General features: G+C 53.0%; 1 protein-coding gene across 10 annotated transcripts in view; it reads right to left on the reverse strand.

Moving 5' to 3' along the window:
* Window positions 1-13566, reverse strand: part of PIK3R6 (phosphoinositide-3-kinase regulatory subunit 6) — a 47201-nt gene that overhangs the window by 7157 nt on the left and 26478 nt on the right. For 9 of the 10 annotated variants that reach the window (XM_065034424.1, XM_065034422.1, XM_065034421.1 and 6 more), the window contains 11 exons: window positions 13251-13337; window positions 12341-12797; window positions 11132-11231; window positions 10252-10374; window positions 9630-9740; window positions 7531-7621; window positions 6756-6826; window positions 6419-6509; window positions 5885-5955; window positions 4713-4825; window positions 40-3375 (listed from right to left, as the gene is read on the reverse strand). In XM_065034424.1, the coding sequence (XP_064890496.1) occupies window positions 3219-3375; window positions 4713-4825; window positions 5885-5955; window positions 6419-6509; window positions 6756-6826; window positions 7531-7621; window positions 9630-9740; window positions 10252-10374; window positions 11132-11231; window positions 12341-12797; window positions 13251-13337 (1472 nt within the window). In that variant the 3' untranslated portion in view covers window positions 40-3218. Of the gene's footprint in view, window positions 1-39; window positions 3376-4712; window positions 4826-5884; window positions 5956-6418; window positions 6510-6755; window positions 6827-7530; window positions 7622-9629; window positions 9741-10251; window positions 10375-11131; window positions 11232-12340; window positions 12798-13250; window positions 13338-13566 lie in introns of those variants that run through there. The other variant, XR_010466950.1, reaches the window with a different exon arrangement.

Consider the following 13566-nt stretch of genomic DNA (forward strand, 5'->3'; position numbering starts at 1 on the left):
CACTAACCACAAAACGTCCAAACAACCAAAAAACCTGTCAATTTCTGCCTTTTTTTTTTCCTATTTTTGTTTTAATTGGCATTAAAAGGACTGCACCTTCTGATGCAGACCATCTCTGACGCCTGTACAAATAACTTACAATCCATCTACATCATGTACAACTGTACAGAGGGAGCTCTGGACACCGCAGACCACGCTCCAACCCAGCACACAGTCTCTTGGCCGTGTAAGTGTTTGCCTTGCGTGCTGGGGGACACGCCAAGGGACGTGCCAGGGACATGTCAGGGGACACAACCCCCCAGTGAAGCCCCAAGAAGGCAGAGGTGTGAGGAGCTGCTGGTCACCCCTTAACCCCAGTGTCACCCTACGCAGCAGCTCACAGAGGAAACCAGCTGGTGCAAGTCGGCATTTAGTGACTTGTTTCTGAGCATCCTGGCAAACTTCAGCCTCCTTCAGGGCCCAAATGTTTGCTGCCCAAGTCTGGCGTTGGAGGCATCAATGATTTGTTGTTTGTGAGCAAATGGAGGTGAAAAACAGCATGGAAGAACTGAACGATGTTGCCGCTTTGTGACTCCTGTGGGGTGATGTTAAAGCTCAAGGACTGTGCTCGGCTCAGCCGAGAGCAAAAGGCTACGTCTGACAGAATTTCCAGGCAGCCTCCTCAGGAAAGGGTTGCATTGCTGTTGCCCAACGTGATCTTTCAACTGTTGATGCTGGTATGGGATGAAATATTTCTTTGGGACCTGAAGGCTTTAAACACTGTTAAATAACCTATCACCCACCGACAGCCCTAGAGCCACTGTGCCCCGGTAGTGTAATGCAGCGGCTGGTCCGGACTGCACGGTATGTTCACAGTGAGAGTGAATGAACCTTGAGCTTGGGAACAGAAAGCAAAAGTGCCACCTGTGCAAGGTGACAGTGTGGGACAAGAGCAGGAATACAGCAGCCCGTGCTGGTTGGAAAAGAGAGGGACCATGTACATCTGAGAGTTGAACCACAGACTGGTGTGGGCTGAAGGGACCTCTGCAGATCCCCCGGTCCAACCCCTGCTCACGCAGGGTCACAGAGCAGATCACACAGGTGGGTCCAGGGGCTTTGAATGTCTCAGAGAAGGAGACTCCACACCCGCTCTGGGCAGCCTGGGCCAGGCTCTGGCACCTCCCAGCAAACAAGTTTCTGCTCCTGTTCAGATGGAGCCTCCTGTGTTTCAGTCTGTGCCCGTTGCCCCTCACCCTGGCGTTGGGCACCACTGAACAGAGTCTGGTCCATCCTCTGCCACCCACCCTGGAGATATTTATCAGCATTTATAAGATCCAACAGCTTCTCTTCTCCGGGCTGAACAGCCCCAACTCTCTCAGCCTTTCCTCATAAGAAAGATGCTCCAGACCCCTCAGCATCTTTGTAGCTTTCCCTGAACTCCCTCCAGTAATTCCTTATCCTAAAGCCTTGTGCATGTGGCAAGAAATACAAAGATTTCCATGGGGCCTGACCAGCCAGGAGAAGCCACAAGCTCAGGGCAGTTCTGCAGAAGGGACACACCTCCCCAGTACCGCAGACTGAAACACCTGCAGGTGGCCTCCTTTTCCCAGGTGTGGGGGTTAAACAGGGGTGACTCTCCAGAGGTTGCAGCTCCCCAGGGCTGGGCAGAGCTGGCACAGACAGGACAGAGAGGTGGATTTGTCCCCAGCCACCTGGGCTAGCACAAGGGTCTGGCAGTGCCACCGCAGCCGGGCCAGCATTCCCCTGTAGCAGAGAGCTGGCTCCAGGGACTCCCCATCGGTGACAGCCGGAGATGACTGGGTACAGCTGCTATGCACACAGACAAAGCTAAAGGACACTTTCTTTTGGCTCCTGATCCTGAGTGAAGGCAACCCAGGTGACAAGTTATCTGGGAGCTGAGAGAATAAAAAAAAAATGATAGTGTCACAGAAGGAATGCCCCCAGATCCTCTCCAATGTGAATTTAGGGAAGACTCCCCAGAGACACCCCAGATCACATTCAGTCAATAAATACACACTGTGTTTCTTCCATTCTTTCAGTCAGCCACAAGCTGGGATGAAACCAGGGGCCTTCTACGTGATCATCCTTAACCCTGGGTTAGTCTGAGCCTGGCTGGAGGCAGGAGCCGTGCAGCTGCTGCTCACCTGGCCCATCTGCAAACAGGGGAGGGTTTCTACACTGTGGTGGCAGCAGAGGCGAGGAACGGAGAAGTCTTGCAGGCATCCTACCCAACCACCATTCCCAGGAGCACCACTCTGCTCTTCTGCATCTCTTACCTCCACAGCACAGACCAAAGCAGGGCTGCAAGGAGGAGATCCACCGATGCTGGGCTTGTAGGTGTTTGCTCGCTGGACGTACAGCTGGAGGAACACAACCAGTGCTCGTGAGGCTCCAAACCAGACGCAAAGAGGTTGCAGGGTGAAACAACAGTGAAATCCCAGGTGAGCTCAAACGCACGACTCAGATGTCAACGAGCTGCTGTGCAGCCTCTGTTGTCCACTCAAAGGTTTCTTCTTCAAACAGATCTACAGCATTCAGAGCTGAGCATACGCCACATCACTGCCCAGGCAGCCTGAGCTGTTCTTGCCCTGTTCATCATCGCCAAATACTGCACTGGATTTCCTGTGTCCCGGTTTCCCACCATTCGTCATTACTTTGTGCGGTCTCTTCGAAACAACAGCAAGTTTTCACCCGTGTAAAACAATGTGCTCTCCCAGCTGTGGTCAGGCTTACAATGAGGTTTCCCAACTCAGCCAGGGGAATAATTGCTGGTTTGCCCAAAAAACATCACCCTGTGTCAGAATTAAGAGTTTGTTGTGCAGAACCCTGCCAGGCTGTGAGACATCACCATAACAAATAATACCGGTAGCAACTGCTCTGTGATCCACAAGCACAGCAAGCACCATCGCCACAGCTGTGTTTTCCTCAGCCTTCCTGAAATTAAGACACTGAAAGGTTTTCCCTGACTAGTGCAAAAGGCTGAAACTCAGATCTCCAGCAACGCTCCGTCGCTTGGCAGGGGGTGTTGCTGTGTTCATCACTGGCATTCAGCAGGGCACGGCTGTCCTCCCTGGGCCCTATCAGCCTCTGCCCTTGCAGCTTTCTACGCCATTACCATTGTAAAATCACTGTTGCCGGCTTTTAGTGTGTTTTCTTTTTCCACCTCCTCTGCGATGACCCAGTGTCACATCTCTCACACCAGCTTTTTCTTGTTTTCTTCACTGTATGACACCTGCAAATGTGTTGATGGGCAACAGCAGAGACTTGGGCATGTATTTCACAAACCCCACATCTTCTGTTTCATGCACACTGAATTTCATTGTCCTTGTCTTTTGCAAACAGTAGCTGGGCTCTAGGCAAGGAGACACTTCCACGCTGCAAAAGCACAAGAATATGTTTAGTGCCTGTGCAAATCTGCCCTGAGGGCCCCAGTTTGATCTTAAACTAAACAACAGCTCTCTGCACTGACTGCTGAGGAGAGCAGTTATACTGAGATGTGCAGCTGTTTTTGTGCTTTTTCAACTAGTTTTGGCTGGAAAGATGAGCTGATGTGTATTAGTGCTTGACCACAATACCAGTGTCCTAAGCCTGGCTCAGTTTGATTCTCACAAATTCACAATATTCACAATTCACATATGTTCAATGTGGACCACAAACCACCTGTCTGTTTGCTTTCAACACATCGTATGCCACTGCAACTACTACAAGCACACTGATCCCTGCTATTTTCACAGGGCTGAATTCCTTCTCTCTGCCTTCATATGCTTGAGATACCATGGTGAGGGACACAGTCAGTGATAAAGCATCAGCTCTGTGATGTAATTAAGGAGATCAAAGGTCTCAGTTTGTCCCTGGAGGTACTTATCCTCTTGCTGTCCTAACGACAGCACTTTACTCAAAATGGAAGAACCATTTTGGTTTTCACACCATCAACCAAACCCACGGAGGCAGGAGAGCACCGCTTTGCTCTGCTTTCCCTGGAAATGCCAAGCATTTGCCCATGGGTTTTTTGTCACATCTGAGGGTCAGGACTAGGACTCGCTGGGAAACAGCTCAGCACTGTGCTGGTTTTGGCTGGGATAGAGTTAATTTCTTCATCATAGCTAGTATGGGGCTACGTTTTGGATTTGTGCTGAAGACAGTGTTGATAGCACAGAGAGTTTTAATTACTGCTGAGCAGTGCTTAGGCAGCGTCAAGGCCTTTTCTGCTCCTCACACCAACGAGTGGGTTGGGGGTGCACGAGAGATTGGGAGGGGGCGCAGATGCAACAGCTGACCCCAAATGACCCAAACAATGTCCCATATCATATGACATCATGCTCAGTATATATTTTGGGGGGAAGAAGGGGATGTTTGGAGTGATGGTGTTTGTCTTCCCACGCCACCATTACATGTGACAGAGCCCTGCTGTCCTGGGGATGGCTGAACGCCTGCCTGCGATGGGAAGCAGTGAATGAATCCCTTGGCTTGCTTTGCTTGCACATGTGGCTTTTGCTTTACCTGTTAAACTGCCTTTACCTCAGCCCACGGGTTTTCTCCATTTTACCCTTTCGATTCTCTCCCCCATCCCACCGGGGGGAGCAATCGAGCGGCTGTGTGGTACTTGGTTGCTGTTCGGGGTTAAACCACGACAGCCACCTCGCAGCCCTTCCAGGGAGGGATGCAAGGTCACCAGCAAGAAGCACAGAGCCTGGCACATGTGACACTCTCACCTTATCACATTCCTGTAGGTTCTTCTGCTGTCCTTGTCCAGACACACCGTGAAGGGCCTCTGCTCTGTGCTCCTGATCTGGATATTGCGTGTTTTCAACCTGTTTGCCACAGCCTGGAGTGAGAGAGGAGGAAGAGCCCAGTGAAACTGTGTCTCACTTCCCTTTCCTGGGCTCCGCAGTGCTGGGTGGTGTGTGCATAGTGGGTGTGAAAGGGATAAATGATGACATTTCCCTCTTTTTTTAACCTCAGATGTGACACAAGGTGACATCTTTAAGGAGGGAATTGTCTGTCTTGTCCTTTTTCTGTAATCACAGCCTGGTCAAATTTTGCAAGGGCAAACGTTCCAAACTGGCAATGCTTGCACAGGTTGCAAGGTTTAGGATGTCTGATGTGGGGCATGGTCTGTTCTCCAAGGTCGTGGTGTATCTTGGTGGGCAGCATGGCCTGCAATACCTTGTTTTTCCAAAATCCAGGTGAAAACAAGCAAAAGTGTGCTGGCTAGCTAAAAATACCAGCTCAGATCCTGGAGGCTCCAGGACCCAAATGACCAAGGTACAATAATACTTAATGCCACCCAAACTGCAGTGACACATTTGCACGGGGCAGTGTGTCCTCTGGGGTCTACTTGAACTCTCATGTAAAACATAAAGCACAGGCGCCCAAATTTTCAGTCCCATTTCTTTCGTGTCCTTCTTTCTGAGTTGGTAAGTAGATTCATTGAAGTTCCTGCTTCTTGTTTATGCTTCATTAAAATATTTCTCCAGTCACCTCTATTCTCATGGCCTCTGTGGGGATCAACACGTGGGGCCTGGGGAGGTGTGGAGCTAACACTGTTGTTGATCGCAAAATTACAGCCCCTCCCCTGCACCCAGGTGGAGCCACAATGACCAGGGCAAAGCCTTATTTCTCCAGTTCGTCCCTGGGCTCACAGAACCACCCCAGCAGCAGCTCAGTCCTTCATGGTCTCTTGAGATAGGATTCAATGTGTCATTGAGCAGCAAGTTGGTGTTTGGGGCTCTGGCTCAAAAATCTAGACTTTTCCATGGGAAGTAATTGCAAAACACCCCAAGCAGGGTGGCCCCAGAGCTTTCTCCTCCCCACAGTGTTTCCCCTTTCACTGTTGTTAAGGGATTTCCACGCACCAGGGCTATGAGCATCCACGGCTACTTACTGAGAACGATCGTCCTGACAAGTTGTTGATCTTAATGATTTCCGTGATGTTCACATTCAGACACACCAAGTCTGCAACAGAAGCGCCGCGTTAGCCATAGGCCATGGCAGGATCTCAGCTCAGCTTCACGTGGGTACACTGCCGGGTCCCACACTTGGGGGCACAGCCAGAGCTCCGTGAGGTGGGCAGAAGAGGACTCTAGCAAGCTCCACGGGGTAAGGGTTTGTGTGGGATCGTGTCAGGGTAGAAACCTCAGAGGCGATGCTAAGGGCAAGGTGAAAGAGGAAGGCTGCAGCAAGAGGAACGTGCTGCCAAGCCTAGATTATGGTTAAGCTGAATCCCGCCTTGCAGGCAGCCCCAGGCATGTCATTCACAAGAAAACACACAACCACAGCCTGTGGTAACACCCATATGTGCACGTCACTGATTCACCTCCACAGCCCAGGCACAATTGGCATTAAGGACTGTGGCCAGATTTACTCTATCAAGCACCAGAAAACTTATCAAAACCTCTTCCAAGCAGGAGGAACTCACCTTCAGCCTCATCGGCAGGGATGGCTTTCATCACCAGGCCTGTGGAGCGCAGGGACATTGCCAGCTCCTTTGCTCGCTCACTCACCACGACCTGCAGGAAAGGCTCTGTTAATTCACCCTAGCACAGACGTTGGACATGGAGAGGTTTGGGGCAGTTTTTCACAAAAGCTGGATTAGTTGCCAGGCTTTTAAAGTTCACCATGACCTCTCTGGCCTCTCCTGGAGTGCAGTTCCAGAGGAAAGGAGGACCAGTGCATTCCTTTTGGGAGATCTGTGTTATGCTAGGGATCCCTGTGAGCAGAGACATTTCGGGCTGCCAAGAGCCTCCTTTACTTACCTTTCTGTATGTTACTGTGAGATCTATGCCAGGGCCATCCAGGGTCGTTTTCTTCTTGGTTGTGCTTAACTCTGCAAGGAGGGAACAGGGTAGGACTGAGATTTCACCCATCCTGCCTGTCTGTGGTCAGCAGGGAGGGGTCCTCTCATGGGACAAGCCATTCCCTCTGTCATGCAGCAGTCGTGGTCTGGCACATCAGCCCTCCTCTCCTCGCCTATGGGAGCTGAGGCTCTGTGAACTTAACAGGTTCAGTGAGACGCATGCATTTGAGGGTCTGTCCACAACCGCAACGGCAAACATGCGTTGTATCGACAGCGGGGTGCACTGATGGAAGGGCTGGCTGTGACCTCTGTAATGGTCTGGCCTTCAAGCACCCTTGTCCCATCACTGGCAACTTAAGGAAGCCAAATACCTAACAGGGAAACCACCTGGGAAAGGGATGGCTGTAAAGCCCAGCGTGTTTCCTTGACAAAAATATGATGTTGGTTCAACTCCAGGGAGTCATGGAGCCAAGCAAAGGCACAGTCTACAAAACCTGGTTGAGACCAGGAACCAGTGACCACAAGGTCTCTCATCTAGCCTGGTGTCATGTGCCAGAGAGGGAGATGGAGATGTTTAGGGAGGCCTTCAGCTCATCAGGAACAAGGGACCGTGCCCCATGGCATGGCCTTGTTGGCTGCAGGCTGAGGGACAGGACGAGTGGGAGCTGGGGACAGAGGACCCTGTGCAGGATGGCAGCCCCTGCTGCAGGGACACTGTGGGGACACACACACACCTCTGGGGGAGATGCTCTCCTGCACCTGGGTGCGCAGCTCCGTGAGGAACACGTCCTCGGCCGGCTCCTGCGCCGGGTCATTGAAGAAAATCTGAAAGAGAGGAAAAAATCTTGAAGAACAGCTCCTCCTCAGTCACCCTGTGATGTCACACTGGGCTGGTGACATCAAAAGGTTCTCCAGAGCACCCAGCTGTGACATCACCAAAGGGCATCTATGACCTCCTCATGGCAGCCAGGGGGCCCATGGGATGGGGACAACTGCTGTTGCTCTGCTCCCTGCAGCCCAGGAGCACGGCTGGTCCTGCAGGAGGGCACAGCACCTGGCCAGCAGAGCCACGGGCAGTGTCCCCTGCCACAGGCAGTGTCCCCTGCCACGGGGTGTCACTGCGGGCTCACAGATCGGTCTGCTCCCAGCCACCCACCCAGAGACAGCCCAGGGCATGGGCAGCAGCATCCCAGGCTTGACTGCAGATGCTGGCTTAGCTTCAAGGTTTCTCTCTGATCCACCTAAATCAACTGGTCACTTCAGACTTAATTTTATTTCCATGGGCTTGTTTTGGGCAAAATATAAAGAGGAGGTCCTGGAGAACCTCTCCTAACCACTCCTAGCCCTACATCCAGCTCCTGTAGGATCTGACCCTCACTTCCAGGAAAACCCTCTGCAATCAAAGAGGAACAACACGGTTCTTAGCCAAAAAGGCCAAACAGGTTTGGTGTTTCCAGATGAAGTGGCATCACAGCCTGTATGACAGCAGGATAGGTTAGGTGCCTCTATCTGAAAACCACATCTGGACTCAGTTCCTCTTCCCCTGCTTGAGTCACCCACTCTCTCACTTGCTTTTGATGTCTGTCTGGGAGGAGACATGAGTGAAATAAAAACTCACCAAAAAACCCAAATCCCCAGTCAGACAAGCTGAGGACGAGGTGCTCCAAGTGCTTATGAGCTACATGTTACTAGTTCAAGCCCTGGTGATGCTCTGCCACTAGTTAACAAAGTTTTCCCAGCTCTTTGCAAGCCACACGACAGTTTGCTCCAGGGCTGCTCCTTTGCTGCAATAAGTTACCACAGTGGCTACGAGTAGATTAAGAGGAGAGATGTGCATCAGTGCCACTCTGAGCTTTGAAGGGAGAGAACTGCCAGAGGAGCGGATGGGGGGGTTGATGTTACATGACCAAATACAGCAGCTCTTTGCTCTTATATCAAATGCCAGGTCTCACTCTGATACCATTTCAGAGAAAAGCCCTCAGGAAATAAATAAAATGGTGCTTCAGGAAGCCCTGCAAAGCCCCTGCAAGGTACAGGGTCGTTTTGCAAAGCCACTCAGTAAACTCCTGTTTGCTCACAGCATCCAAAGCAGCAGGAGGTGCCAGAGCTCCTGGGAAACCTGAGACCAGCAGAGCAGGAAATCTGTGTCCTTATGGGGTAATTCCAAAGTTCACTTTGCTGACCTGTGTCATGATGAAATCTAGAATCACAGAATGGTTTGTGTTGAAGGGACCTTCCCAGCTCCCCCAGTGCCCCCCCTGCCATGAGCAGGGACATCTTCACCAGCTCAGGTTGCTCAGAGCCCCGTCCAGCCTGGCCTGGGATGTCTCCAGGGATGGAGCCTGGGCCAGGCTCTCACCACCCTCAGGGCAACAATTTCTTCCTCATGTCCAGCCTCAATCTCCCTCCTTTAGTTTAAAACCATCACCCCTTGTCCTATCACCACAGGCCCAGCTACATAGTCTGTCCCCATCTTTCTTATTGTCCCCTTTAAGTATGGAAAGGCTGCACTAAGGTCTCCCCGGAGTTTCTCTTCTGCAGCTGAACCCCCCAACTCTCTCAGCCTGTCCTCCAGCAGAGCTGTTCCAGCCTCGGGTCATTTCTGGGGCTCCTCTGGCCCCTCTCCAGCCGGTCTGTGCCTTCCTGGATCACTGATGCTGGCTGAGCTGTGCTACAGGGGTCACTGGATCCAGGAGACTGGCAAAGAGGGGGTGGCTGTGGGGCACAGAGATCCTGGCTCAGATCTGCTGAAAGCCCCCAGACCCTGTTGACTTTGTGCAGCTCTGCAGACCCTTGCAGGGCCGTGTCATGGCACAAGAGACGTGGCACCCACCTTCACAGCATAGACCTGGAAGCAGACGGGCTGGATGCCCATGCGGACGTAGTACGCGATCACATCAGTGATGAACAGATCAGTCACAAGATGTTTGCTCGGAGAGGAAGGCTGGGGGGGCAAATCACATTATGGATCAGCCACAGTCACTTCTCAAAAACACAGCCACTAACCCTCATGCCTTTCCAGATAAATAATGAGCAATGCGCTGTTGCTCAGGGCAGCGCTGAGCTGCTCTGCCACGACTAGTCAAAGCGAATGGCAGAAGCGAAGGCTTGCACCCACCTACCAGCCTTTTTTGTACCTTATTGATGGTGGCTCAAACTGCTGGGAAATAAGAGCTGAGGGTATTTCAGCAAATGCCTCATTTACATTTTCGCTCTTGAAATCTGCCATTTCCTGTCCCTTGGCCAAAAAATCCCACTGCAGAAAACGGGTCTTGTGGGCTGGGGCAGCGTTAGCCACAAGCACCTTCCTGGCTGTGGGCCCCAGGGTGGGTTTGCAGCGAGAAAGCCCCTGTCTGGGTCACGGAGGAGCCTTGCAGGGCATGAGCTTATGCTCAGGTACCACAGATGCGTTTGGGAAACGGGGCAGGTGGGGAGGTGGACGGTTTCCCTCGTACCATGGTGGCCAGCTTGGGAATCATGTGGCACAGCGTGTTGATGTTGCTCTCATACCACGGGTCGGCCCTGCCCAGGTACGCGGCCACCTCACAGAGCTCCTCTTGGCCGGTGGCAGCCTGGTCCTGAGGGAGAAACACACAGCTCAGAGTGCGATCACAGCTGAAAATACCAGGAGCCATAGAGCAGGCAGAGGGAGCTGGGGTGCAAATGCAGCTCCCCTGTCCCTCTCCTTTCCCCGGGTGGTCCAGAGAAGGTGGCAAAACATTTCTTGCAGCATTCACTTAGCAGGTGCTCAAAAACAGGTGAAGAATGAAAAGAAATACCCATTTTCCTACTGTCACGTTTGTCAGGACGCACAGCCAGCTCTGGGCCAGCTTAAAATATTGTGAGAAGTGTGACTGTTTATTTATCGCTGTCTCTAGGATGCCAAAGAGGAAGAGATTTGCCCAAGATAAACTGCAAGGTAGTGACTTGCAGAACTAAAACTGGGCCCATGACCAAGCACGGCAAAGGTCTCAGTAAGGGGTGACCACTTTCCCTAAGCATTTGGGAGGTAAGAAAAGCATCAATCCTTTGCTGAAGCTTCCTTGATCCTCCTACAGCTGGGGCATAGCAGCAAAACTGAACACCAGTTCCAGGCTGTGAGTTATCACCTGTCAGGGTGGCTGAAGCAACGCGAACATCTCTGGAGCTGACAGATCCCCAAAGTCAGCCTGCAAACTGAGCCCAGCTGCCCTGTCTCGGCTCCCATCCTCCTTGTTCTAGGAACAAGGAATTAACCACTGTGAGCCTCTGTAAAGCTCCCGGCTCTTTCTCTGAAATCACTGTCAGCCCCTTGCAGCTGGCGGCAGCGCCCAGAGACGACAAATCCAGACTCACCACAGTGGCCAAGGCGTTTGTCTGCTCAGTCACGACCGGGATGTAGTAGAACTGCAGGTTCAGCCTGGGAGTCAGGAAAACTCGCCGTGTTTCTCGTTTCCTTGAAATGGAAAAATAAATAGTTGTGTCACAAGGGGAAGGTGGAGGAAAATGGCTCTTGGCCAAGACTGGGCAGTGCCAGGAGTCACGGCTGCTCTGCAACAGCAGCTCATGCTCTCCTCGCATGCCTCCTTTGCCCAGTGTGACAGGATGGCATTAATGTCGCCGGGTTCCCAAATGCATCAAGGGGAGCTGATGGGCTACAGGGTGTACAGAGACAGGTTCCCAGCTGGGACCAGTGGTCCCCTCTGCACCAGCTCTGCTCCCCAAGCTGCTGCTTGCACCACAACCCACCCCACGTTGGTGTCCTGGTCTGTGTGAGCTGCTGGGGCAGCTGGAAAACAGCTTTTCTTTAGGATTTTTCCCTTTTGCATAAGAAAACTTCTTGCCTCATCTATTGTTCATTTAACCCATTCCATGGACAGAAGGCAAAAACTCCCTGTGTGGAGCATTTGGGCCAAAAGAGCCAAACGCTGCCATGCAGCTGGTGAAGTCAGACACATTCGGGTGTAAAACACCTACATCCCATAGAATCACAGAATCATTTTGGTTGGAAGAGACCAACAGTTAACCCACCCCTGGCACTGCCCCATGTCCCTGAGAACCTCGTCTCCACGTCTGTTCAACCCTCCAGGGCTGGTGACTCCAGCACTGCCCTGGGCAGCCTGTTCCAATGCCCCACAGCCCTTTGGGGAACAAATTGTTCGCCAGATCCAACCTCAACCTCCCCTGGCGCAACTTGAGGCCGTTTCCTCTGCTCCTGGCGCTTGTTCCTGGGGAGCAGAGCCCGACCCCCCTGGCTCCAAGCTCCTTTCAGGCAGTTCAGAGATCAGAAGGTCTCCCCTCAGCTCCTGTTCTCCAGCTGAACCCCCAGGTCCTTCAGCTGCTCCATCACACTTGTGCTCCAGCCCCTCACCAGCTCCGTTCCCTTCTCTCAACTTGCTCCAGCACCTCAAGGGTTTTCCTATAGTGAGTCTCATCCTGTCTCAGGTGACACTGGAACCGAACCACACCCCCAGCCATCCGGGCTCCTTCAAGAGGCTGAAGAGCAAAGCCCCCGCTCTGTCCTCCCTGTCCCCAAGCCCCCGGAGCCAAACCAGCTGTGGGTACCTCAGGGAGTGGTAGGCTTGGGCCAGGCGCCCCAGGATCCGATCGTCCCCCAGCAGCACGATGCGGGCAGTGTGCAGCCTCTGCGGGGGGGCTGCAGGCTCCGGGGGGGTCCCCGGTCTCCTCTGTGGCCTCACCGAGGACTTTGCCCCAGGACCGTTGCAGCCAGCCTGCAGGAAAGCCACGCTCTCCAGTGGCGATGGCTTTTTTTTGATGCCACCCTTCCTCTGCAGCCGGGATTGCTCCGCCTCGGTGCCAAAAGGGGCAAACGGCTCCTCGGCTGCCGCGGGCAGGTCCCGCTCGATGCCGCTGTCGGTGGAGAGCACGGAGAAGCGGGTCTGCTTGCAGCATTCGCAGTCCGAGATAATGTCCTGGATCTCGAAGTTGTCCAGGTCCTGGCTTAGGCAGCTGGGCTCGCAGCTCTGTGACAGCGGGCGGATGAACAGCACCAATTCCTTCCCTGAGGGCAGAAGGGAGCTTGATCAGGGAAATACAACTAAACCCAGGTTGAGCCCAAATCCTGCCCCAGCTCCCTCTTCTCATGCAAAACGAAGAGCAAATATCTCCGCCAGCGGGTCCAAGAGGAGTCAGTCTTTCAGTCCGATTTCACATTGCACCACAGAGAGAGCTCAATATCACTCAGATCAGATACTTTGGACACATCCCCTGCAGCCTGTCCCACAGGGATCCTCCCCTGATCTCCTTCACCCCTCTTTCCCCCTAACGCCCTGACCTGACCCCAGCACCCCACAGAAGGAAGGCTGGTGCAGTCAGGACGAGCCTCCCCAAGCTCAGCCCTTGGGCGATGGTTGTGAAACTCACTGCCCAAGGACCAGGACTAAACAACACGTTCTGCAAAGGCTCCCCAGGCTCAGGCACTGTTCGAACTCGCCGCAGCCCCCAGGGCACTCACAGAGCTGGTCGTCTTCTGTCCAGAGGTGAAAGCTGATGTTGGGGTTGGGCAGAGGGGTGCCCTGCAGCCCTCCCAGGGGAGCATCACCTGGGGGAGACAAGGATGCTTGTAATGCACAGGAGCAGACAGTTTTTCCCCACTGGTGTATGATCCCCACCGGTGCTGTGCTCCTGAGAGAGACCCTGCCACCCTGGCCACCTCCTGGGCTGACCTGAGACTGTAATCACAGACCTCTGCTCTCACAAAGTGAGCCAGAATCATAGAACCACAGGATGGTTTGTGTTGAAGGGCCCTTCCCAGCTCCCCAGTGCCCCCC

This window comes from Columba livia, chromosome 18 (genome assembly GCF_036013475.1).
Source record: "Columba livia isolate bColLiv1 breed racing homer chromosome 18, bColLiv1.pat.W.v2, whole genome shotgun sequence".
Classification (NCBI taxonomy): domain Eukaryota; kingdom Metazoa; phylum Chordata; class Aves; order Columbiformes; family Columbidae; genus Columba; species Columba livia.